This window comes from Aspergillus ochraceoroseus (assembly GCF_002846915.1).
Source record: "Aspergillus ochraceoroseus IBT 24754 chromosome Unknown P175scaffold_8, whole genome shotgun sequence".
In the NCBI taxonomy this organism is placed as follows: domain Eukaryota; kingdom Fungi; phylum Ascomycota; class Eurotiomycetes; order Eurotiales; family Aspergillaceae; genus Aspergillus; species Aspergillus ochraceoroseus.
In genome coordinates this window covers 1,243,568-1,264,555 of record NW_024468483.1, presented here as the reverse complement: position 1 = coordinate 1,264,555, position 20,988 = coordinate 1,243,568, and the positions used below count along the sequence as shown (strand labels likewise).

At 47.9% G+C, this 20,988-nt stretch overlaps 10 protein-coding genes across 10 annotated transcripts; 5 read left to right on the top strand and 5 right to left on the bottom strand.

The window, feature by feature from the left end:
• Positions 1-85: 85 nt before the first annotated feature.
• On the top strand, positions 86-791 carry P175DRAFT_0511773 (ESCRT-II subunit protein VPS25; the record flags this gene model as incomplete). The annotated part of the gene is made up of 3 exons (XM_040898614.1): positions 86-469; positions 533-608; positions 679-791. The coding sequence occupies 3 exons, from the start codon at positions 86-88 to the stop codon at positions 789-791; spliced, it is 573 nt and encodes a 190-aa protein (XP_040749743.1).
• A 176-nt stretch (positions 792-967) lies between these two features.
• Positions 968-3,749, bottom strand: P175DRAFT_0535267 (BRCT domain-containing protein; the record flags this gene model as incomplete). Its single annotated transcript, XM_040900210.1, has 4 exons — positions 968-1,615; positions 1,674-3,078; positions 3,143-3,579; positions 3,657-3,749. 4 exons carry the CDS (start codon positions 3,747-3,749, stop codon positions 968-970), a joined length of 2,583 nt encoding a protein of 860 aa, XP_040749742.1.
• Positions 3,750-4,078: 329 nt separating this feature from the next.
• P175DRAFT_0485796 (putative toxin biosynthesis protein) lies at positions 4,079-6,324 on the top strand. The gene is made up of 4 exons (XM_040895608.1): positions 4,079-4,498; positions 4,608-4,746; positions 4,847-4,955; positions 5,019-6,324. Exons 1-4 carry the CDS (start codon positions 4,313-4,315, stop codon positions 5,899-5,901), a joined length of 1,317 nt encoding a protein of 438 aa, XP_040749741.1. The 5' UTR covers positions 4,079-4,312; the 3' UTR covers positions 5,902-6,324.
• Positions 6,077-7,944, bottom strand: P175DRAFT_0504270 (ceramidase). The gene is made up of 4 exons (XM_040897819.1): positions 7,375-7,944; positions 7,099-7,285; positions 6,500-7,016; positions 6,077-6,440 (listed from the first exon to the last, which is right to left on the bottom strand). The coding sequence occupies exons 1-4, from the start codon at positions 7,459-7,461 to the stop codon at positions 6,266-6,268; spliced, it is 966 nt and encodes a 321-aa protein (XP_040749740.1). The 5' UTR covers positions 7,462-7,944; the 3' UTR covers positions 6,077-6,265.
• A 698-nt stretch (positions 7,945-8,642) lies between these two features.
• On the top strand, positions 8,643-9,715 carry P175DRAFT_0535264 (putative mitochondrial carrier protein; the record flags this gene model as incomplete). The annotated part of the gene is made up of 2 exons (XM_040900209.1): positions 8,643-8,694; positions 8,763-9,715. 2 exons carry the CDS (start codon positions 8,643-8,645, stop codon positions 9,713-9,715), a joined length of 1,005 nt encoding a protein of 334 aa, XP_040749739.1.
• Positions 9,716-10,068: 353 nt separating this feature from the next.
• P175DRAFT_0443631 (uncharacterized protein) lies at positions 10,069-12,039 on the bottom strand (the record flags this gene model as incomplete). The annotated part of the gene is made up of 4 exons (XM_040894192.1): positions 10,069-10,278; positions 10,351-10,964; positions 11,280-11,783; positions 11,847-12,039. The coding sequence occupies 4 exons, from the start codon at positions 12,037-12,039 to the stop codon at positions 10,069-10,071; spliced, it is 1,521 nt and encodes a 506-aa protein (XP_040749738.1).
• Positions 12,040-14,084: 2,045 nt separating this feature from the next.
• Positions 14,085-14,842, bottom strand: P175DRAFT_0504267 (putative prefoldin subunit 1). The gene is made up of 3 exons (XM_040897818.1): positions 14,704-14,842; positions 14,420-14,586; positions 14,085-14,316 (listed from the first exon to the last, which is right to left on the bottom strand). Exons 1-3 carry the CDS (start codon positions 14,731-14,733, stop codon positions 14,151-14,153), a joined length of 363 nt encoding a protein of 120 aa, XP_040749737.1. The 5' UTR covers positions 14,734-14,842; the 3' UTR covers positions 14,085-14,150.
• A 344-nt stretch (positions 14,843-15,186) lies between these two features.
• P175DRAFT_0443900 (isopenicillin N synthase family dioxygenase) lies at positions 15,187-16,292 on the bottom strand (the record flags this gene model as incomplete). Its single annotated transcript, XM_040894203.1, has 3 exons — positions 15,187-15,413; positions 15,463-15,901; positions 15,954-16,292. 3 exons carry the CDS (start codon positions 16,290-16,292, stop codon positions 15,187-15,189), a joined length of 1,005 nt encoding a protein of 334 aa, XP_040749736.1.
• Positions 16,293-17,244: 952 nt separating this feature from the next.
• Positions 17,245-17,988, top strand: P175DRAFT_0443800 (uncharacterized protein; the record flags this gene model as incomplete). Its single annotated transcript, XM_040894200.1, has 1 exon — positions 17,245-17,988. One exon carries the CDS (start codon positions 17,245-17,247, stop codon positions 17,986-17,988), a length of 744 nt encoding a protein of 247 aa, XP_040749735.1.
• Positions 17,989-18,853: 865 nt separating this feature from the next.
• P175DRAFT_0465253 (uncharacterized protein) lies at positions 18,854-20,692 on the top strand. Its single transcript, XM_040894869.1, has 3 exons — positions 18,854-20,258; positions 20,322-20,559; positions 20,629-20,692. The coding sequence occupies exons 1-2, from the start codon at positions 19,265-19,267 to the stop codon at positions 20,393-20,395; spliced, it is 1,068 nt and encodes a 355-aa protein (XP_040749734.1). The 5' UTR covers positions 18,854-19,264; the 3' UTR covers positions 20,396-20,559; positions 20,629-20,692.
• The last annotated feature ends 296 nt before the right edge of the window (positions 20,693-20,988 follow it).

Sequence of the window (20,988 nt, the reverse complement as noted above, 5' to 3'; positions counted from 1 at the left end):
AGGTACCGAGACAAGACAACCAACCTCTCCTTTCTTCTCTCCTGTCCTCACCACATCTTTGGAGCAATCTCTCATACTTGTCAAAATGTCAACCACATTAGAATCAATACCACCATTCAAATACCCACGAGCTTACACCTTCCCCGCCTTCTTTTCTCTCCAACCAAACAGCACCACACGACAAAACCAGATGAATCAATGGTCTGACCTGATCCAGTCTTGGTGCCGTCACCACCGCATGTTCAAGCTTTCGCTGGCTGAGGCTGTCGCATCACCTCTATTCTATAATTCTAAGCTTCACAAACAGCTCAACCTGGCTGATGCAAGAACCGTGCTGGATTGGATGGCCAAAGGTAGCGAAGAAGGCGGGGGAGGGAAACGGGCTGAATGGATCGACGGTGCAAATAAATCCACCGCATGGATATGGTGGAAGAGGCCGGAAGAATGGGCGGGAATTATGGTGGATTGGGTATGTCATTTTGTTTCTTTTCCTTTTTCTCCGTTCGAGCGGTGAAACTGACCCTTTCTCCAGGTCGAAAGTACAGGTCAGAAGAATATCGTTCTTACAGTTTACGAGTTACTGGAAGGAGAGGCGACAACTTCACAAGGTGTGTATTGCTCCTCCCTCCGGCCGTAGGGGAGGCCTTTTTGCTCCCATGTATATTAACAATGTTCTAGAATGGCATGGCATGGACGTCGACGTGATGCTCAGATCTCTGAATGTCCTCGTTAAACAAGGCAAGGCACAAGTTTTCGGCAGTGAGGGTCAAGAAGGAGTCAAATTCTTCTAGAACTGAAAGCCCCCCACTTCAGTGAGCCTGTCATTAAATTGGCGCAAGCTCTCGCTACTATTTTTGTCTATGAAAACAAGGGGATATACACACATAACTCCAGATAAGACAATCCGAAACGGCCATGTACAAGTGTCGTGAATGGTGCATTTGAAAATGCCAAGGTGTCGGTCGGTTTACTCTTCCGACTGCTCAGCCATTTCCTCATTGAGTTCGTATTCCTGAGCGATGCGCAGCTCTTGGGACATGGCGATGTCAAGAAGCCAGTCCACCCGGACGATCCGCGGAGTTTTACCCATCTCAAGAGCCACCTGGCGAAATCGTGGCCATAGCTTCTGGTGTTCAGATGAGACGCTGCTGAGAAGGTATATCTCCTTCCGACTTAGATCCTCCTCTTCCTCGCCATCATCGTCGCTTTCTTCACGCTTTGCTTGATATGAGACACGGGTGCGAAAGAGGAAGCAGTCCCCCCCATTTGCGTCGACAATTGATTTAAATGCATCGAATCCCCCACGAATGGTTTCGACGCAGAATATTTGATACCCATTCAGAAGTTTGTTTTTGTTGTTCTTGGCATTTTCTTTAGATTTTTCAAGCGAAAATCCAAATCGTTTCTCTGCCGCCTCGTCCCTCAGAAGGAAGTCGTTGGGAGTTACGAGTTCGTTCTTCTTCAGACACTGTGTGATAAATTCCACGTCGAGAATTACCGGGCCGTATGCAAGCGCATTAACGAATTTGGGGGTTCGTAGTATACACGGTGCAGCGAGGTGCGAGCATTTTCGCGCGTCCTGGACGACCATAATTCCAAGGTCTCGAAGTTGTCGCTGTTTTAGCATTAGCAATGTCTTCGCCTCTAGATAGAGAGTCCATAGAGTAACCAACCTTATCAGCGTCCTCTTTCTTCAGATTTCCCACCCACCTTTGGAAGCCAGTTATGAGAAGGTGCAGAGTAATGGGAGGCCGTGACTTTTTTTGCCTCTTTGCTTCGGTGAGATCCTCTTCATCAGTTTCATTCTGGTCGTCCAGGGACCTTCGCTTTTTGGCGTTATTTATGACCACTCGGTCCTCATCCGTCTTCTTTCGACCACCGTAAATGACACCCCCCACACGCTTTTTCTCCTTCTCGTATAGAGCAATGTCTGGAGCAATTTCCTGTAGTTTAGCTGCTGCTGCCTCCTTTGATTTGCGGCTGCTAGTTGACGAGGGAGTATCATTTTCTTGGCCGTCGGACGTAAGGCGGGCACGCGCAGGTGTTTGTAAGCCTTTGTTTTCAGATATCTTGCGCGATTTTCCCACGGATTTTGGGGTGGCATTCGTCGTGTTCGAAGCCACATTTTCGTCAGTATCCACCACCTTTGCCGGGGGTTGCATGGACCCTCTTCCCTTCCCAGCGACAGTATTCTGGTCTCGGGTTTGCATCGCCCTACGCGGACTTGTGGGGGGTGCCGGTGTCTCATCCGAGGCGAAGAAAACACTCTCAACTGCAGACCTATCCAGGCGTGTCTGACCCACAACCTCGCTCAGGTTTGTTCTCTTTGGAAAATGAGTATAGCGTGGATCTGTAACGGGTTGTAATTTCCACTTCGCGTAGCTTTCCTCGAGCCACAAATGGTTGACAACGAGCAATCCCCAATCCCTTGCTGCAGAGCATTTCTCACTATTGCCATGGGCCGTCACAAGATGCGTATTTTCTTGTCTCAAGGTTTTTGTACATTCTGCGCCTGTAGCTGTGATCAGATTCTCCAAATAAGCTCGCGCTTCTCCAACGTAGTTAGACAAGCTTATTTTGAGTCCCTGGAATCCGGGTATCCCGGTGCGTGAAACGGGGTAATGTAACAGACGACGGTAAGGTGATGTCCAGGCGTTGTATGTGATCAAATGGTAGAGCCATGAAAGATTCCCCACATCCTTATGCAGTCTCGACGCCATGCGGTAAGCAAAGCCCTCTCTATAGCGACAAATCAAGATATCTGCTTTTGAAACGTCGGATGTTACCTTGCCTCCGCCTTCCTCGATGAGATCTGAAATAGTCCCCAGGAGATGTGAGCCAATCCCCAAATCCGGAGAAAGCATGACTGTCTTCCCTTGGAATACATTCAGCTTAGAGTTCGTAGGCGAGGTGACGGGAGTCGGCAAGGTAGTGGGCTCTGGTGTCGATGCTCCGATGATATCTCTATTTTCTGCTGAGCGAATCGGGCCCTCTAGGCCTGTACGAAGGATTTCTGGGTCGGGGAGCATGTACGGGCGCTCATCAATTCTTCGTCCCAGTTTCAGGCAATCATCAAACCTACAATACTAAACGTCAGACCAACTTCATCCAGAAAGACAGAATCTAAAGAGAATAGGCTGACCAATGAGGGAGAACGATTTTTATGTTGACCTTTTTCGACGTAATAAGTCGGGCCTTAGCAGAATCGAGAGTCAAATCGACTAAATGGGTCACCAAATGAGTAACTTTGGCACTATAGAGGCCACCCTTTGCCAGAACCCCTCCAAGAATTGCATCCTTATCGCCCTCTGGAATATCACCACAGGTAACAACCACATCGTTTAGGAAGAGTCGGGGATCTGGGCTGTATTGTCGCGGGTTTGCTAGCTTTCTCTTCGACAGTGAGGACTGCATCCACTGAGGCTTTACAACAGGGATCAAGGCATCGTTCGCAGCGTCAAATGCGGGAAAGTCAATAGTATTCGACATAACATGGGTAAATTCTGCTAGATCCGGAAAGTCGGCGGGGGGGTCATAAATGACTGTCTCAGCGCCATTCTCTTCAAGCGTAGACGCAAGCTATGAAAGTACATATATTTCGGTTAAACCCTGTCTAGCTCCTGAATATTCCAATACGGATAGCTGCCCATACATACCTGATGCGCCGTATCTGGACTAAGATCTTTGGAGCACACTATACAGATCCTGCACTGATCGAACAGCTGAAAGCTTTCTTCCTGCTGCTCCATCGCGGGAGAAGCACCCTGTCTCGCAACGACAGGATTAGTGGAGGAAAAAGAGTTGTTGAAATTTCGAAGCCAGGAACACTTCAAACGCAAAGGTCTCGAATTCCCTTGGGGAACAGAATCCCAGTATGATGTCGAGGATCTCTGTGTCTTGCAGTTAGGTTAGCTGCACGCGTCAAACTTTCATCGGGCGGCTATGCGACGCGCTTTGGAGACGCGCCGGGACGACACCAGGTCACGTGCGAAGCAGACAACCTCCCCAACTGGATAAATGGCGAGTCCAGAGTGTCGCGTTGGTTCAATATCATTTATTAGCATACAAATAATGAATCCGGATTGTTTTCTTTGTGAAGAGCCCTTTCAATACCAACCCCGAAAGAATATGCGGAGCATTACAAGTCTTCCGGGCGAGCCTCGGCTCACCGACTGGGGATCGACAAGTACTACCGATCTGCCAGCTAGGCGGGTCAATTCCCCATTCTTTCTTAAATACTGGGGTTCCAGTCTAGAGATGACATAGTGTTTAGATATCCCCTTTGAAAAACACTTAAAATCTAGCAAGCATCATGCCCTTTCGCGTTGTTGAGCATGTTGTCCCCTGTCAACATATCCGAGAATACCCTGGCGCCACTGCCGATGAACAAGAGGATGTGCTGAATCTCGTGGTGAAGCAATACATTCCGCTAGATAACCCGAATCCTCGTCCAGGAGACGTTACTATTCTCGCAGCCCATGCGAATGGCTTTCCAAAGGTACCCCGCCATTTCTGCCTCTAAAATTTTGCGCCTTGGAGTTGCGAGACTATACCCCAAGACCAAAATTCCGGAAGTTAGCATTCCAGGTCTAATAACATTTGTCTAGGAACTTTACGAGCCCCTCTGGGAAGAAATTCTTGCTCGATCGAAAGCGAATGGGTTCCGAATTCGGAGCATTTGGATGGCCGATGTTGCGCACCAGGGACAGAGCAGTGTGACCAATGAAGATCTTCTAGGAAATGATCGTGAGTGATGGCTGGGTAGCAAGGGCCTCCCGCATCTATGCATGTCTACTTTTTTTTTTTCTCCCCAACGGCAATTACAACTAACAATATGCACAAATAGCTAGCTGGTTCGACCATTCCCGCGACCTCCTCCATCTTGTCAATGTGAAGCGCAAAGAGATGCCGCGCCCCATCGTCGGGGTTGGGCATAGTATGGGCGGCGCACATCTGTTGGTTTCTTCCCATTGCACAACCGCTAACGAGTAGATTGCTAACCGCCCCGTCCCCTACAGTGTACAACTCTGTTTGATGCACCCGCGTCTCATACATTCCCTCATCCTACTTGACCCCGTCATCCAAAGACAAACGACGCAACTAGATGCTACAAGCCTTGGCAAGCAGGAATTAGTCCTTGCCAAAACCACCCAACTCTCCACCTACAGGCGCGATCGATGGCCCTCTCGAAAAGCAGCTGCGGAAGCCTTCAAGAAGAACCCATTTTACCAGACCTGGGATTCCCGGGTTCTAGATCGCTGGATAAAATATGGTCTCCGCGATCTCCCCACCGCGATCCATCCATTGAATGAATCTGCCCAAAAGCCGGAAGACGGAGACCGCCCAGTTACATTGCGAACCACCCTACACCAAGAGGTCTTCACCTTCTCCCGACCAAACTACGATGGACCGCCAGGATTCTCTGTCCCCGTAAATAAAGTCACCCATCCCGACCTAGACCCCGACCACCTAGGTTCGTGGCCGTTCTACCGGCCCGAGCCATCACGCGTATTCGCACAGATCCCTCACCTCCGTCCTAGCGTCCTCTACATCTTTGGCGGGAAATCAGACATATGTTCCCCAACCATGATTGCTGATAAACTGGCACACACGGGTACCGGCCTCGGCGGTAGTGGCGGTGTCGCTGCTGGCCGTGTGAAAGGTGTCTTGTTCGCGGAGTTCGGGCATCTCCTTGCCCAGGAAGCACCAGTTAAATGCGCTGGAGCAGCCGGTAAATGGCTAGGGCCAGAATTGCAACGGTGGCGCGAGGAAGAAACAGCTTTCCGCGAGCAGTGGAGTAAAAAATCCAAGGTTGAGAAGGCGACCATCGATTCCAGGTGGAAGGAACACGTTCCTGTCCCTGTGCGCCCGAAGAAGGAGCCCTCAAAACCAAAGCTCTGATAGTTGCAGCGACATAAATTTTATTCTCGACTAACATGTCACATCATTTTGAGGATAAACCGACATATGGTGTTTTTGGTGAAAGCGTTCACTCTGGCTGGATAGATCTTCTGGCTTGCTGGACCCGTGTTGCTATATTACGGAATTTATATACAGAGATCTATATAGTATTTCATTCTCAACTTGCAGTTCTATAAATGATATCAAAGTCTGACCATCCCAGATCGGAATAAGAGTCTATGAGCAATTTTCATTCACCCAAAACAAACCGTACACGCGAAGTATGCAGGACACGAACAACGCCAAAAAAAAAATTCTCTGCTTCTCAAAAGCATCATTGAAAAATGAACGCAAGCGTCCCAGTTTAATTCGATTTCTTAGCGGAACCATTCATTGTAGATGAGGTGCGAATAACTTCGGGGATGTTCCAGATATGCGGCCACCAGAGATGATATTCCTCTTGTCGCTTATTCAAGCAATGGCGCAGCCAAATACCCCAAACAATATACAGATACGCGCCAATTCCCGTCATCAGATGCCTGATAAGCAAAAGTTAGTACGTAGCCGAGGCTTTTCGAATATGGAATCAAAAACATACCACCAGCCATGGCCCTCAAGAAAGATACCCCAAGGCAGACCCACTTCCCGGCGCCATCCGCGGATCTTGGTACAGAAGTGATTGTCAAGATTCCAAATACCAAATCCCCCCAAAAACATACCCAGTCCGTAAGCAACCATGAACCACATCAAGTTCAGGTTCTTTAGATCACGGGCATTCTCGTATTGCTGTTGCTCCTTGGAAAGAACAGGGAGACCCTGCTTTTGGCGTGCGAGTCTGTCTTCCTCTGTGGTGTGTCGCAAAGACGGGCGAAGTGTCACTTCCATAGTATACATACTCCGTAGAACCACAACAGTGGTCAAAAGTGCGTACGCATTCTGGTGGAACAGAGGATCTTGAAGGTAGTGGTAGTAGAGGGTGATGAATATCGCCAAGCCGGCAAGGAAGGCACCCAAAAAGATTCTATAGGCTGTCGGTTTCGAGTAGGAAAACGAGGCGTAGCACATCAAGCATGTGGTGTAAATCATGGACAGTTCATCCACAAGCTGCATAGGATCTGTGCAGGAAAAGAGCCTGTCAGCAAATCCAAACACGTGGAAAGGTCGCATGCTGCACCGCGAAACAAGGGGGTTACTTGCATTTAAGGGTTGAGTGGAACAGAAAACTGCCTGTACCGACCAAGAGATAGCCATAATAAGCGATCTGGAAAATCGAATCATGTCCGTGACGTCGGCAGCTGAGGATGCCTTGGACTCCGAGGAGCATAAACAAGAGGTTCGTCAGAGTATTGATGATCTCAGCGGCATATTTAGTCGCATAGTAGTCCTGTGGAGAAATAACCGTTAATTCTGAGATTCGGGGGTGAAAAAAAGTGCCGAAGAAGAGGCTCAGAAAAAGCAAAGTTGCTCACTCACCTCTTCGCACCAGTTCAAGGTCGAGGTAACAGGTTCCCAAAACCCATCCTTTGCGGGTGGGTACGGGATAAACGGAATCAAACGCATTATCAACAGAGACAGAGGCTCTCCGTGAAATATTCAATGACCTCTCGTTTCTCGAAACGCAGTCGAGAGGAGACGAGACGAGGCGAAGGGGGGGGTATGGGGGAAGGTTTGGTAGGAAGGGATGGGCCTGGTCTTATAACAAAAGAAACATGGTAGGCCCGGAGGCAAAAGGAAAAGTTAAAAGGCAAGAAGGTAATAACAGCCTTATGAAGAGTGGCTCGAACCAGCAGGAACAAGCAACAGCGGACAACAAAAGGACTCGTCTGTCTTCCCTGACTAAACTCAGCATCCGCCCGGTTCGTCCTGCCGTGACGTCGATAGTTAACTAATTATTCTGGGTAAACTGACGACGAATCAAGCCGGTCCGTGGTTATGAAGCCCGAGTGTTCACATGCCGATTGGTCCCAGAACGCCTCCGCTGGCTGCCGAACAAAAAGGAATGTTGATACGGAGTACTGCGACAGTTAAGTGCAGGCAACTGAGAAAGTTCCCGTTAGTGTACTCAAGATTTAAGACATGGTGCGGGACTATAAGATCCATAGGGAAACTACTCACGTAATGGAGTGTATACAACACTAAGTACCTAGATAGGTACCTAAGCTCGAGACACTCAGTCCTGAGTGTCTTTGAATCATGTATTCAGTCGTCTATCATGTACTCCATACTTGAGTCCAAGACAAGACTTCAAAGTGGGGGAAAATCACAGAAAATGTGGATGAGATCCTTGGACGGAACCAGTAATGATTGACCAAACTGCGTGACGAGTCAGACTGACTAATCACCAATAGTACTGTGACAATACCATACGGTAATCTATGTCCGGGCCTGGGGCATACAGGAACCAATCAGGCCTCAACCCGCCCAAAGCTTGATGACTTCATACTGCCTCCAAAATCATCGTGACTTTTTTTTATAACTAGCCTCATCTTCTCAGCCAAACCCGCCTGCTACCAATTGTCCTTCCCCCTCTTTTTCTGCCCATCTTCCATTTGTCTTGCCTTTGGCCTGAAATGTGGTCGAGATCCCTATTGTCCTAAGCTTGACCGTCTACGGTCCCACCCCAGAATGCCCGAGATCTGAGTCAACCATTATTATACCAAGCCAAAACTTTTCATCAGAGAGTCCTTCTCTCTCACCTGAAGGTGATATTCCCAGGAGGTTTCCTCTGGACACCGGGAGATATGCCGAACAATGCTACTTACGCATCTGCACCGGTGAAATCGACCTCGAAATGTATGTATCATCATCAATCTTCCGTCCCAAAAACTAATCTCACACCCCCCCCCCCCCCCCCAACTCAGCATCGAAAACCACTTTTCACTTTGGAGCTGGTCTCGTTTCCGGCCTTACATCCTCAATCCTTCTCCAGCCAGCAGACCTCCTGAAGACCCGCGTCCAACAGTCCCATCAAACCGCCTCTCTCCTCTCCACAGTCAAGACCATCCTCGACTCTCCTCACCCCATTCGCAGTCTATGGCGCGGTACTCTCCCCTCCGCGCTACGCACCGGGTTTGGCTCCGCATTATACTTCACAAGTCTAAATGCCCTCCGACAGGGCGTAGCGCAATCCGGATCCCCACGTGCCCTCGCCAACCCCAATGACGCCCAACCCGCGACAAAGTCTTCGTCCGCCCTCCCTAAACTCTCGAACTCCGCAAACCTAGCCACAGGAGCCGTCGCCCGAGTCGCTGCCGGGTTCGTAATGATGCCAGTCACTGTGCTCAAGGTCCGATACGAATCGGACTACTACGCCTATCGGAGTTTATACAGCGCCGGACGCGATATCGTTCGAACAGAAGGAATCCGGGGCCTCTTTTCGGGATTCGGGGCTACCGCCGCGCGAGACGCCCCTTACGCTGGTCTCTATGTTCTCTTCTACGAACAGCTAAAACGACGGCTAGCGACTGTTGCGGTTCCCGGGGATCAAGAGCAAGCACGGAGCCAACCGCTAAAAGCTTTGTCCTCTTCGTCCATTAATTTCGTGTCTGGTGCATTAGCGGCAGGGTTTGCCACTGCTATCACGAATCCGTTTGATGCGGTCAAAACCCGGCTGCAGTTGATGCCGGGAAAATACGGGAACATGATGCGGGCCGTCCGGTTGATGATTCACGAGGATGGCGTGCGAAGTCTATTCGGCGGTCTGGGACTGCGAATTACGAGAAAGGCTCTGAGCTCGGCACTCGCTTGGACGGTGTACGAGGAGCTTATCCTTCGTGCTGAAGCACGTTGGGCGGAAAGTGAAGCACGCTTATAACGGTCTTCTCTTGTGGAATATATCTACGATCCCTCTGTAGCTCCATGCTTGAATTGGAGAAAAATGGTCCCGAGGAGGCCATCTCTAATAGATCACAACTGTATCATATATAACTGTTATCATTACCACGAAAATCCCAACTCATAAAAAAAAATAATTGAATAAGGAATAGACATAATACAATTTAACATATCATCAGCAAACCGTTTCTTAGGGTTATAAGTACCAAATTGCGATAACCAAAAAAAAATCAAAAGTTCATACAAAGGGAAAAACAGCAAAGGCGGCAAGGATAGGTATATATTTCAGGCCCCCCCCCCCCCAAAATCCCGCTATAATTTCATGATTTAGACTTAGGTGAAAATCCATGCCCTTCGACTAGGGCTCTTCTTTCGCACAATATACATTTTGTCTTTCTTCCGGTCGTTCACCTTGAGTTCAGTGAGGGTGCTGGATGTTTGAGTGATGAGCTTGCCTTCGCGTAGTCGGCGTGTGTGGGCGAATAGCTCTTCTTGCAGGTCCTCGCTAACCCAAGTTTTGATAATAATATAGTTTCCGTCACGCTATTGAGGGGAACAAACGCCCGTTAGCTTCGAACATTATGGTTGTATATAGTGAAATGAAAGATGGCTTACTTCATCCCACGCCCAGGGTAGTTGATAGGCGATCAATGTGTCTGGGAGAAGATGCTTGCGATGGACCTGGATACGCGTTGTAGTTAGTACAAAAACATACTTGAACACTACCGTCCAATAATTGGGTATTCTTCTCACCTTGATCCAAGTCGCCTTGTGGTCTTCCTCTTTATTTTCATCGTCCTTGTCCTTCTTCTCCTTCTCCTTGTCTTTGCCATGCTTCTTGTTGATGATGGCTTCAATCTCCTCTTCGGTATAGCCCAAGTCTATACGTAACCGGTCCTTAAACTCCTTCTCCTTCTTGGCCTTTTCCTCGAGCTCTTTCAGTATTCGCTTTTGTTCAGCCAGCTTCCACTCCTCAACTGCTGCAGCTTTCATGGCTTTTTCCTTCTCCAGTCGCTCTTGATCCTCAAGCTTCTTTCTGATCTCCTCGTCGCGGATCTCCTTCTTGATTTTTTCACGTTTCTCTTCCTCCTCGATCTTGCGTTGAAGTTCCTGAAGCTTCTCCTGGTGCAGCTTCTGACGAACTTCATCCTTCTCGGCAGCTTCCCGCTCCGCCCGTTCAAGTTTCTGCAACTTAAGTCGGTGCTCTGCCCTTCGCTTTTCCTCATCCGCTCGCTCCGCCTGTTCCAGTTTCTGCAACTTGAGCTCACGCTCGGTCTTAAGCTGTTCCTCGTGCGCTCGCTCCGCCTGTTCCAGTTTCTGCAACCTGAGTTCGCGCTCGGTCTTACGCTGTTCCTCATGCACTCGCTCCGCCTGCTCAAGTTTCTGCAACCTGAGTTCGCGCTCTGTCCTGTGCTTTTCCTCATGCGCTCGCTCCGCCTGCTCAAGTTTCTGCAACCTGAGTTCGCGCTCTGTCCTGTGCTTTTCCTCATCCGCTCGCTCCGCCTGCTCAAGTTTCTGCAGCTTGAGTTGGCGCTCTGCCTTACGCTGTTCCTCATCCGCTCGCTCCTTCTCCTCGTACCGCTGAAGTCGTCGCAACCGGTCACTGATATCATCTTCATACCGGTCCTCCTCCTCCTTCAGGATCCGGAATTCATTATCCTCCCGGTGACGAGCCAGCTGGCGCTCTAGCCGCTCAATCTCCTGTTGTTGTCGCAGCAGCTCGAGGTCCTGGCGCTGGTCGTTCTTCTCAAGCATCCGCTGATCGATGACCAGATCATAGTCGCGGGCGGGCGGGCGGGGTGACGCATCTCGCGAGACACTCGCACTAGCCTGGACGCGGTTCGATCGACGAGGACGTCTGAGGACGGTCTCGTCCTCGGACTCATAAGGGTCGATGTAAGTGTTTTCTTCACGCTGACGGGTCTTGCGGGTTTTATTGCCGCTACGGTCGACGCTCTTGTTTGCGGACTCGTTCTTGATGTCGACAATAACAGCCGTGGGCTGGACACGCTCCCGATATTGGTCCTTTTCGCGCTCCCGATACTGGTCTTTTTCGCGCTCGTGATATTGATCCCTTTCACGCTCGAGCTCGCGCTCGTGGCGAGTAGTACGGCGGCCGGTGGAGGCAGAACGGTGCACGCGGACATCCTGCATGACAGGGGTGAGGTAGGTGGTGCTATAGCTGGGGTTGTGACGAGTTCGTGAGACGGAGCGTCTCCTATACCTGGGGGCCTCCATCATGGAGACGTCGGACTCTGAATACTCGGATTCCGAGTCACTAATAGAGACGTGACGGTGTCTCATGATGGAAAAGGAACAAAATTCAAAAGTAGAAGGTACTTAATATACGGTTGTATATGTATATATGGGGTTTTTGGGGGATACGAGGGTTAATGCAAGGTAGATAGATAGGCAAGAAAAGGTGAGTCAAGGCTGTCGAGTCGAGAGTAGATATCGTTGTAAGTGGTGGGGGCCGTAGAGCGAAGAGAATCTGAGGGTCACCACCAACCAAAGAGAACAAAGAGCGGGAAGAATAGAACAAAGCACCGGGGAGAGAGAGAGAGAGAGAGAAAGAGAAAGGAAACAAGATGGAGAGAGAGAGAAGGAAAGTAGATCAAAGTAAAAGAAAGAACCAGCCACCCCCCCTGCTTTCGTCTCTTTCCAGTCAGTTCCCTTGTGCTATCTCCAATCTCGTATGGCGGCTCAGCTGAAGTGGGGGATTTGGCATCATTGGGCGGCTGATCATCTCTGAATGACGCCCGCGCCATATTCCGCAAGTATTCTTGGAATTCAGACGAGACTCAACCAAGCCATTGATTAGTTACTGACTATTCTTTGAAACATTTTTCTTTCTTTTTCTTTTCTTCTATGTTTTATATCCAGTCAACTGCCGCCTGCAACTATATATATACTCCGTATGTATCTCTCTCTCTCTCTCTCTCTACCTAGTAGGTACCATATACAGCCCAAGTTCCACCTAGGTTGGCTACCTGAGTACCTGAGTATAGGTAGGTACTGTCTAATTTGCCATCTGATCAAGCAGTCTGACAATAGTTTTCCAGTAATGTATAGCAATGATCTCTTTTCCTTTCTTTTGTTTCATCTTTCTTTCTTTCTTTCTTTCTTCATTCATTTACTCCTTCTCTACATACCAGATTCGGATTTCCTTTAATACTACGTACTTGGCTTTCTTTCCAACCAAGTACTCAACCCTCGCCGCTTTCCCTTAGGAGAACTGAGCATGTATCCAGACTCCCAGAATCTATCTAGCTTAGGTATTAGAGTCTCCCTGCTAGATAAATACTGTAACTTTATTAGGCTTTTTTTTTTACCAGATACTTATATATATATGGGTATTTTTAGGAATTACAGATAAATTCCTATTTCTAGGTACCTTGCCCATCATGAAATATTGGATAATGTGGGAAGTACAAACCCTCTTAGGTTGAATAGCAGACATGCGTTGTTGGAAAAAGGGAGGACCTCCAACAAGAATACTTATTGATGTGGCAGTCTATGTATATTAGTGATCGAATCATTTTTTAACTATCCTACATATTTCGTATCTACCACTACAGGAGCTCGAATTTTGGCACACCTCGACCTACTATAACATTGAAAGCCCTGTAAAACCCCATCCTGATACTGTGCTTCCACAGGTCGAATTGTTGCTGCAGTCGACAATTTACCTTCCACACAATGCCCGAGTGTCTTCGCAGAGAAGTGCTTGAGGACCTCCATACTCCGTACACAAGCTTTGAGTCGTAGGAAATGTCTCATCTGGAAAAAGTAATGGTGTTGTGCCAATCAGGTACTCAACATACCTAAAACATATTAGTATAGAACAGTAAAAGTCATATTTTAAAGAAGGTTCCTTTTTATATGATGGCAGAACACCAACACTTTATCGGGAACTGATCTTTATATCCAGCCATTTTCATAACAGCATCTGATCCCATCAACTTGAAAGCACTGGTGTGATACAACACATAAGAAAGGACCAAGTTACTACTCTATTGTTGCTAAACAATAATGGAGGATGCAAAAAATTCACATGACATCAAATAATGTCATACCGATTTTATAAGAACTCAGATTGAACTCTTATTGCTGAGATTATTGCCTTCTATTCTTACTTAGTTCTCCTTGGACCAAATATGTACTACCTAGGTAGTAAAGGAACTCCTCGATGAGTATATTGTTATGATCTGGAGTCGCGCTCCCTACCTAGATTGGATCACTTCAATCCACCACCTACAACATACTTACGTATGTAGTACCACTCCACCCACAAAAAAAAAAAAAAGCAAGCTCATTCGGTATCATAGGTAATAACTCAAACAACCCGTCCAAAATATACAACCATGAAAAAAAAGACACCCCTTCCTGGTATATGAAATGAATGATATTTAGAATCACGCCCTCCCCGATTTCAAAATCTGCTCCAAATTCTCCCGACTATTCTTAAACGTCATCTCCAGATAATGCATCTTCTTCTCCAATCCCTCAATATCAGACTTCAATTCCGTGCTCTCGGTCACTAATCGCTTATCGATTGTTGTTCTGGGAACTGCGACGAACCTATCCATAAGAAAAAGAGAGAGAGAGAGAGAGAGAGAAGTCATTAGCATGATGGAACATTCAGATCGATACCCTATCCCATGACGAGTAAAAGGCCTCTCACATCTTTCCAACACCCTCATACACCTTCGTATCACTCGGTAGCGACCCGATCTCCTTCGATGTGAGCTCGAGCATGCGAATATCGCGCTGTTTCGTTGTCATCTGGGCCTTGGTGATGCCGATTTGTTGTTGGGAGGTGATTACTCGGGTTTCAATTTCTTGGAGGAGCTGTTATATATATATTTGAAAAGAAAGAAAGAAAAACCATCAGTGACATTCTGAAGCTATTTGGTTTTGTACATATGTTCATGGATTGTGAAGACTAAGCGGTGCGTCATTACTTACCTTTTGGAGAGCTTCGTTGGGAATAGACATCTTTGCTGGTGAGGGGGGGGTTGGTTATGATTAGGTTGGAAGATGTAAATGATTGTTGAGTTGAGTGTTGAGTATGGTTGGGTAAGGAGACCAGTAAAAGGAAGGGGGGTTATGGGTCGGGTGTAGATGACTTGGAGGATATTCAGTATATGTCGCGCGTGGTTAATGGTTGATAATTGTCGTGAGAGAACTAAAGCATGGCTCTGCGGGGATGGACAAGGTTGTCTTGCCTCAGGCAGATATTACTGATACGGACATCGATTTAGGGCTTAGGGCTGTGTTTGGATGTATGACCTGACCTGACCGCCACCAGGAGATTTGGAGGTTTTTTAGATATCGCATACTAACTAACTATTAATTTAATTCCACGTGGTCGGTTCATTCTGTTTTCCTATCATGTGGCTTGGAATCGCACCATATTTCAATACACGCACAGGTAATGAGACGACATTCTCAAGCAGACTCGTACATCATGGACATTCGCATTTTATTGTAATCACCCTGTGTGATAGGCTCATATTTTGCTGGCTCTTTGTCGCTCATGCAGGACGGTATACATTCAATAACCATACCCTCGTCCGGCGACATAAAGTAAGGAATCGAGTACCGTTCACGCGTCATTCGACCTGAAAGCTCTGGAACGCCAACACGGTGATTCGTAGAACGAAGTCGGTCTATCCCTATACGTCAGAACACACCCATTGCCCTAGGATCAAATACAAAACGAACCGTTACTCCATCTCTGGAGAAGATCTCCCACATTCATCATAATGCTGTTTTTTATTGGAGGGGCAGGAACAAATGTGCCCAGTCGCGAGATATCTTCGACTTCCAACCCCCCACAGTCATCTTGGAATAGCATGGTTATGGAACTCCAATCAGTGTGAGCTGGGCATCGAGCTACTCGCTCGTTCTCTAGGTCTTCCGCAGGAACTGGTAGGTAATGCAGCAAACGTAGTTGATTGTTATTTCCCGAGTGCTTCTCCGTCAGGTAGTTTTCACTTTCTAGACTCAGCCCAATGGCCAGAGCACGCAGAATCTCATTGCCGATTCTGTCACATTCCCAGTAAAATCGGGTCATAAATTCCCGGAAACCAGGCAGTGTGGTATCGGGGATCCATTGGTTTGGTTGAATGGTATCGTTTTCACTCCCGATATCATAGACTTCCTGTAAACCGTAGGTTATTCAACGAAGTTGTCATGCAGGAGATGGGACAGACCTTGACATCAGGAACCTCCCTCATTTTCTTTCGTAGTTCATCGTCGTGTCCCGTGCTCATGATTTGCGAGACCTTTTCTAATCCCGGCCATGAATACCCGCGATGCACGGCCCAGCCTTCAGGATGGGGAGCTTTCATTTTCTCTTCTTCTGGAAGCGAAAAGAGCCGTCTCATCCAGTCAAACGCTTCATCGAGAGTCGTTTCTGCTAGGGAGTGGTTTGTAATACGGACAAACCCTACCTTTCGGCAGGCGTCCACTAACTCCCCCGCAATGCGTTGTTTGGATGCTCCATCCGGGGAATGGTGCCACGACGAGAAATCGACGACAGGAATTTCCATTCTTTATCACTATTTCCTGCTCTTTTTTTCCCACTGAGAAAGAAAAAAAGAATAACAGACAGATACATGATGGAATCCACATAGTTAGTCCGAATCTGACATGATGTCAACCCGCGATAAGTTGCCTGACGGTCACATGTTTTGCAGTCTGCAGGTCTGTCTCCTCGTCATCTGAGTCAAGATTCCACAGTTAAAACCCATTGTATATGTTTAAGAATTCATACCCGGTACAAGAGATTATTGGAGACGGCTTGTTCTGAAACAAAAAAAAAGGTCGGATTGAAGACTCGTTGGGCTCCCGATGATTCTTAATTCGCCATAGTCCGTTGTTTGGTGGATGAAATATCCATTCTCTACGGTACTCCATACAATTCCCATCAAGAAGCTAAAAACAAGCCAATACTTTAGATGGAATAATCCCAGATCGAGATTGTAACCCGGACGCAAGAAAGATACACCGTCATAGGCCCATTGTAACAATGGCCTCGCCCGCACGGGTGGTTGGTTGCTGTGGCAGGGACTCTGGTGGAGATTGCGTTGGCAGAACAGCCCTCTCAGCGCAGACACAGTGGGATTTTGCTGCCCACTCCACTACGATGTCTGATCAGGGTCTCTTCCCTAAGTATTTCTCTTTCTTTTCTGAACATTGAAATTCTAGAAAGTATTTCTGGACACATTTCAACCATCTGCCAAGCTATAGTGTTTGTTACAATTTCTCTGTCTTTTAGATCAGCCGCTTTCTATGCCACCACGTCTGCTGACAGCCTTCCCGCTTCTAGTAGTTTGTTGATCTGCCGCCCAGTATCGCCATCGCATTCAATCAAATACTGCCGGAATCCTTGAAGACTCGAGGACATTTTTGAAAACAGTTGGCTCAGCTGTCGCAAAAAAGATCAATATCAATTCCCGTTCCTCAAGTGCGGCGGGCCGACCATAGCCCAAGCCCCGAAAAATGAAGACGTCTGGGTGGATCTGGGTCACATTCCTCGCTTCGAGCGTATTATCGATAGAGCGGGTGGAGTTTGAATCACCAGTGACTGCAAGTCTTGAGACAAACAAGAGGGCATATGAGGTTCTACAACTCCTAAAGCGGACCGAGAACAACTGCCCGACAGGATACAGCCCATGTACCGACCTGGGTGACTCGGATATCTGCTGCAGGACCAACGCTATATGTACCAGCGACGACGCAAATCACATCGCGTGCTGCCCCGTTGGAGCAAGCTGTACAGGCACTCTGACGGACCCAAGCACAGGAACAGGAAGCTTCCAGTTCCCTCAATCCACGAGCGCGACAACGACAACCAGTGGAGGCAGCGAGGCAACGATCACAGGCTCGACGCTTTCGGGTGCATACCCGTTTGTCTATGTGCCGACGACATTCTCCAATGCTGATGTTTGCTCGTCATATTACACTCAATGCCAAAGCGAATATACCGCGTGCATCACATCTCTAGGGGGAGGCTACGGCGTCACAGTGAGTGGTGGCGGTGCGGAATTGACTCGATCAGGAGGCGCAGCCGGGGCTGTTGAGACCTGCTCTAGTTTGAGTCTTGCAGCTTGCCATGGCCTTAATCTGGGCTATTGCGGGAACTACGCAGGCGGGTCATCGAGCGACGGAGTCTCTAGACGGGCTTCCAATCTCCAGGACCTTCTCTTTGGCGTGGTTATTGGTATTACTGGTATGTTTATTTGAAGGGAACATGTTGATTAGTTGGAACCCTATAATATGGATATATGACTTATGGGTAGCTCCAACATGAGCTACATACAGGGAGCTGACAGGGTTTTGTACATCTTTTACACCCGCTATTCCTGGATGGATATATGAAATGACTGAATGAGTGATGGTTCATATTTGCAGTTGTATCTTTAGTTTTATTTATGGCATTTATTATTGTTCACCAAAGTATTCAGATAAAAACCAACATTCCCTGATCCCATTCCAATACCCTCAACTTGAGGTATACCGTCATTGCTTACTCCGTACAGTGCCTGACCAAGGCAATATAGGGCATACTGTACAGATACACACCGCTTGATCCCAATAAAGACCGGGCCAACAAGCTGTTCCTACATGCAAAAGCAGAGTCTTCACCTCAACAACAAATCAAATAAATGGAGAATGACACGTCGGCGGTCTGTCTCGATGCCTGATTAGCCTGAACTTGTCAGTACCTGATGTACTCCGTAGGTACCTGAGGGATCCGCGATGATCATAGAATGGGTCCACCTATTGCTGGTGATGCAAGAATAATACTGGTCCTTAGGTACCTGACTGGGTATTTTAGACAGTTATAATAATGGCTTATAAGTCCTGACCGACAACAATGCCTGACATAGTTAACTACATATTAAACCCTGGGTAAGGAAGATGCGGGGATGAGCGGTCTCGATGGATTATGCGAGGAGGGGCTCTCTGTCTCTGTCCAGTCCATGCCACACTTCATGTCAAGTCACTAATCTCAGTGGGGTCTGGGAAAGAAAAAGAAAAAGAATAATAAATAAAGATACCAGCCTTCGAATTTTCTCCTCCCAGAATACTCAAATTTACCCTGATCTGATTATCCTACCGTTGTTGGGCTGATTGGTGGCAGTGGTCTCAGTAAATCCGGTGGTTGGGTTTACATGTTTTAGTTGTATGGGAGGCTGGGAAAGTCAGTCTCGCTCACAATAGCTCTAGTTCCACCCTCAACGTTCCATTCTTTCCTCTACTCTTCTGTCTGACTTTATCGTTTATTGTATTTTTCTACACTTCTCGACGGCATTTCACATTCCAGCTGTTTGTCGTTGTGAAGGTGTCGCCGTTGTGTGGCATTTTCAAACTTGTTGGCTGCAAACTATACGATCGGTGATTAAAGCGGTCAAGTTTTTGGGACCGCTGTAGCCAACAATCGGGGCTCAGAGAGCGTTGTCGATTGCCTCGAATCCTATTTCTCAGGCTCGCTCGCCTGATATATATCAGACCAATTATGCATTCCTCCCGGATACTACAATCGGCCGCATCGATCCTCGCTTTACTGGCCCAATGTCGACTCTCCGAGGCGACTCCGCTCGAATTCAAGGAAACCGATGAAAACGGCCTAGAGAAGCGTTGTGATAACCTTTGCGGTTACTATCAACAGCTTTGCTGTGCGTCAAGCGAAGTCTGCAGTACAAATAGTGCCGGTGAAGCTGTCTGTGTCGCCTCAACCACTAGCAGCGGCAGCGGGAGTTGGGAATACTATACCACCACTTACGTTGTGACAGAAACCGGTGCGACGACGGTCACCTCTGTATGGAGCACCTGGGTCGCAACCACCACAGGAAGTTGCCGAGCTGATCTCGGTGAAACTACCTGCGGTAGTGACTGCTGCGGCGCCGCGTATGTCTGCACCAACAACCAGTGTGTTTTGGGCAGTACATCAGTTTGGGCCACTGAAACCGAAACCGCGACAGCCCCAGTGCGTGGAACAAGCACGAGCACTGTTACCCAAACCGTTTCTCCAACAGTTACTCAAGGGTTCGACGCTCCTGTAACCACCGACGGCGTAGCCGCGTATGGGGTGGACGCACCGGACCATGGCGGTCTAAGCGGCGGAGCCATTGCGGGTATCGTGATTGGAACAATCGCAGGCGTGTTTTTGTTGCTTCTTGTTTGCGCATGTTTTTGTTGCCGTGGCATAATTGATAGTCTTCTCGCTTGCCTGGGTATCGGAAAGCGCAGGAGGACAGACACAACATATGTTGAAGAGCACTATTCCCAACATGCACATGGAGCTCGACCCGAAGGCCGTACCTGGTTTGGAGCTCGACCATCAGGACCCGACCAGGGCGGCGAAAAGAAATCTCGCTGGAGTAATCTCGCCACTATTGGAATTATCATCGGCGCGCTTGCGCTTTGCCTGGGCTTGAGACGGAAGAGAGACCAGGATGAAAAGAGTGACTACACCTACCCGAGTTACTATAGTTACTACACCAGCACAAGTATGCACTGCGATTCCATTCATCCCTCGTGATATTTGTTGAACCTTGCTAACTGTCTCATAGCTAGCGACAGCTCAGACCGACGAACCCGACAGAGCAGGCGATCGAGAAGATCCGGGTCTCGAACACATTCTTAACGATTAATGATGCAATGCTGAAGTAAAATGCATGATAAATGTCTTTATTTTTTGGTCGATATGATGATGATTTCTTGTGATTTTTCTTTCCAGTGATTAAGCCTTTGTAGGCTGTATGAATTTTCGAATCTTCCCCTTCGCCATCCCTCTGTGGTTGAAAATGCCTGTATTATGATGAGCCATGTTTTATGTTATCATGTTTTCACTGACTTTCTTAATTTCTTGTGACTTACTCTGGTTCTGGGTTCGCGAGCGGCGGATATGGATGTAAATATGTGAGACGGAATATAGTGCAACGTGATCAATGTCTTTATACTGCATACCAAGATATGGTTTCGAGAAGACCCTCGAGCCAATAGTGAAGAATAAACCGATTTCTCTTATAAGAATCCATTGCATATAGGTATTGTGTCATCCTGTCACCGAGGGCACACATCGGACAAGAACCAGAGATGCAGGCACAGCAAACTTGCAGACTGCCACTGGCGCTTATTCGCAAGGGAGGTCGCATAGATGCAATCTGCAACCGAGATTCATCTCGGCCAGAGCATTCTCAGTATTCAGACTAACTCGTGACGGTCAATCAGGCACCT

What these genes read in the sequence shown, in the direction of transcription:
- P175DRAFT_0504267 (XM_040897818.1), bottom strand. Translation starts at nt 14,733, where the DNA reads ATGTCTATTCCCAACGAAGCTCTCCAAAAG. An exon ending in CCAACGAAGCTCTCCAAAAG is followed by an intron (nt 14,587 to 14,703) that starts GTAAGTAATGAC and finishes TATATATAACAG; the next exon opens with CTCCTCCAAGAAATTGAAAC. An exon ending in TATGAGGGTGTTGGAAAGAT is followed by an intron (nt 14,317 to 14,419) that starts GTGAGAGGCCTT and finishes TCTTATGGATAG; the next exon opens with GTTCGTCGCAGTTCCCAGAA.
- P175DRAFT_0465253 (XM_040894869.1), top strand. Translation starts at nt 19,265, where the DNA reads ATGCATTCCTCCCGGATACTACAATCGGCCGCATCGATCCTCGCTTTA. An exon ending in TAGTTACTACACCAGCACAA is followed by an intron (nt 20,259 to 20,321) that starts GTATGCACTGCG and finishes ACTGTCTCATAG; the next exon opens with CTAGCGACAGCTCAGACCGA.
- P175DRAFT_0485796 (XM_040895608.1), top strand. Translation starts at nt 4,313, where the DNA reads ATGCCCTTTCGCGTTGTTGAGCATGTTGTCCCCTGTCAACATATCCGA. An exon ending in ATGCGAATGGCTTTCCAAAG is followed by an intron (nt 4,499 to 4,607) that starts GTACCCCGCCAT and finishes ACATTTGTCTAG; the next exon opens with GAACTTTACGAGCCCCTCTG. An exon ending in AGTATGGGCGGCGCACATCT is followed by an intron (nt 4,956 to 5,018) that starts GTTGGTTTCTTC and finishes CGTCCCCTACAG; the next exon opens with TGTACAACTCTGTTTGATGC.
- P175DRAFT_0504270 (XM_040897819.1), bottom strand. Translation starts at nt 7,461, where the DNA reads ATGCGTTTGATTCCGTTTATCCCGTACCCACCCGCAAAGGATGGGTTT. An exon ending in CCTTGAACTGGTGCGAAGAG is followed by an intron (nt 7,286 to 7,374) that starts GTGAGTGAGCAA and finishes ATTTCTCCACAG; the next exon opens with GACTACTATGCGACTAAATA. An exon ending in CTTGAGGGCCATGGCTGGTG is followed by an intron (nt 6,441 to 6,499) that starts GTATGTTTTTGA and finishes TTTGCTTATCAG; the next exon opens with GCATCTGATGACGGGAATTG.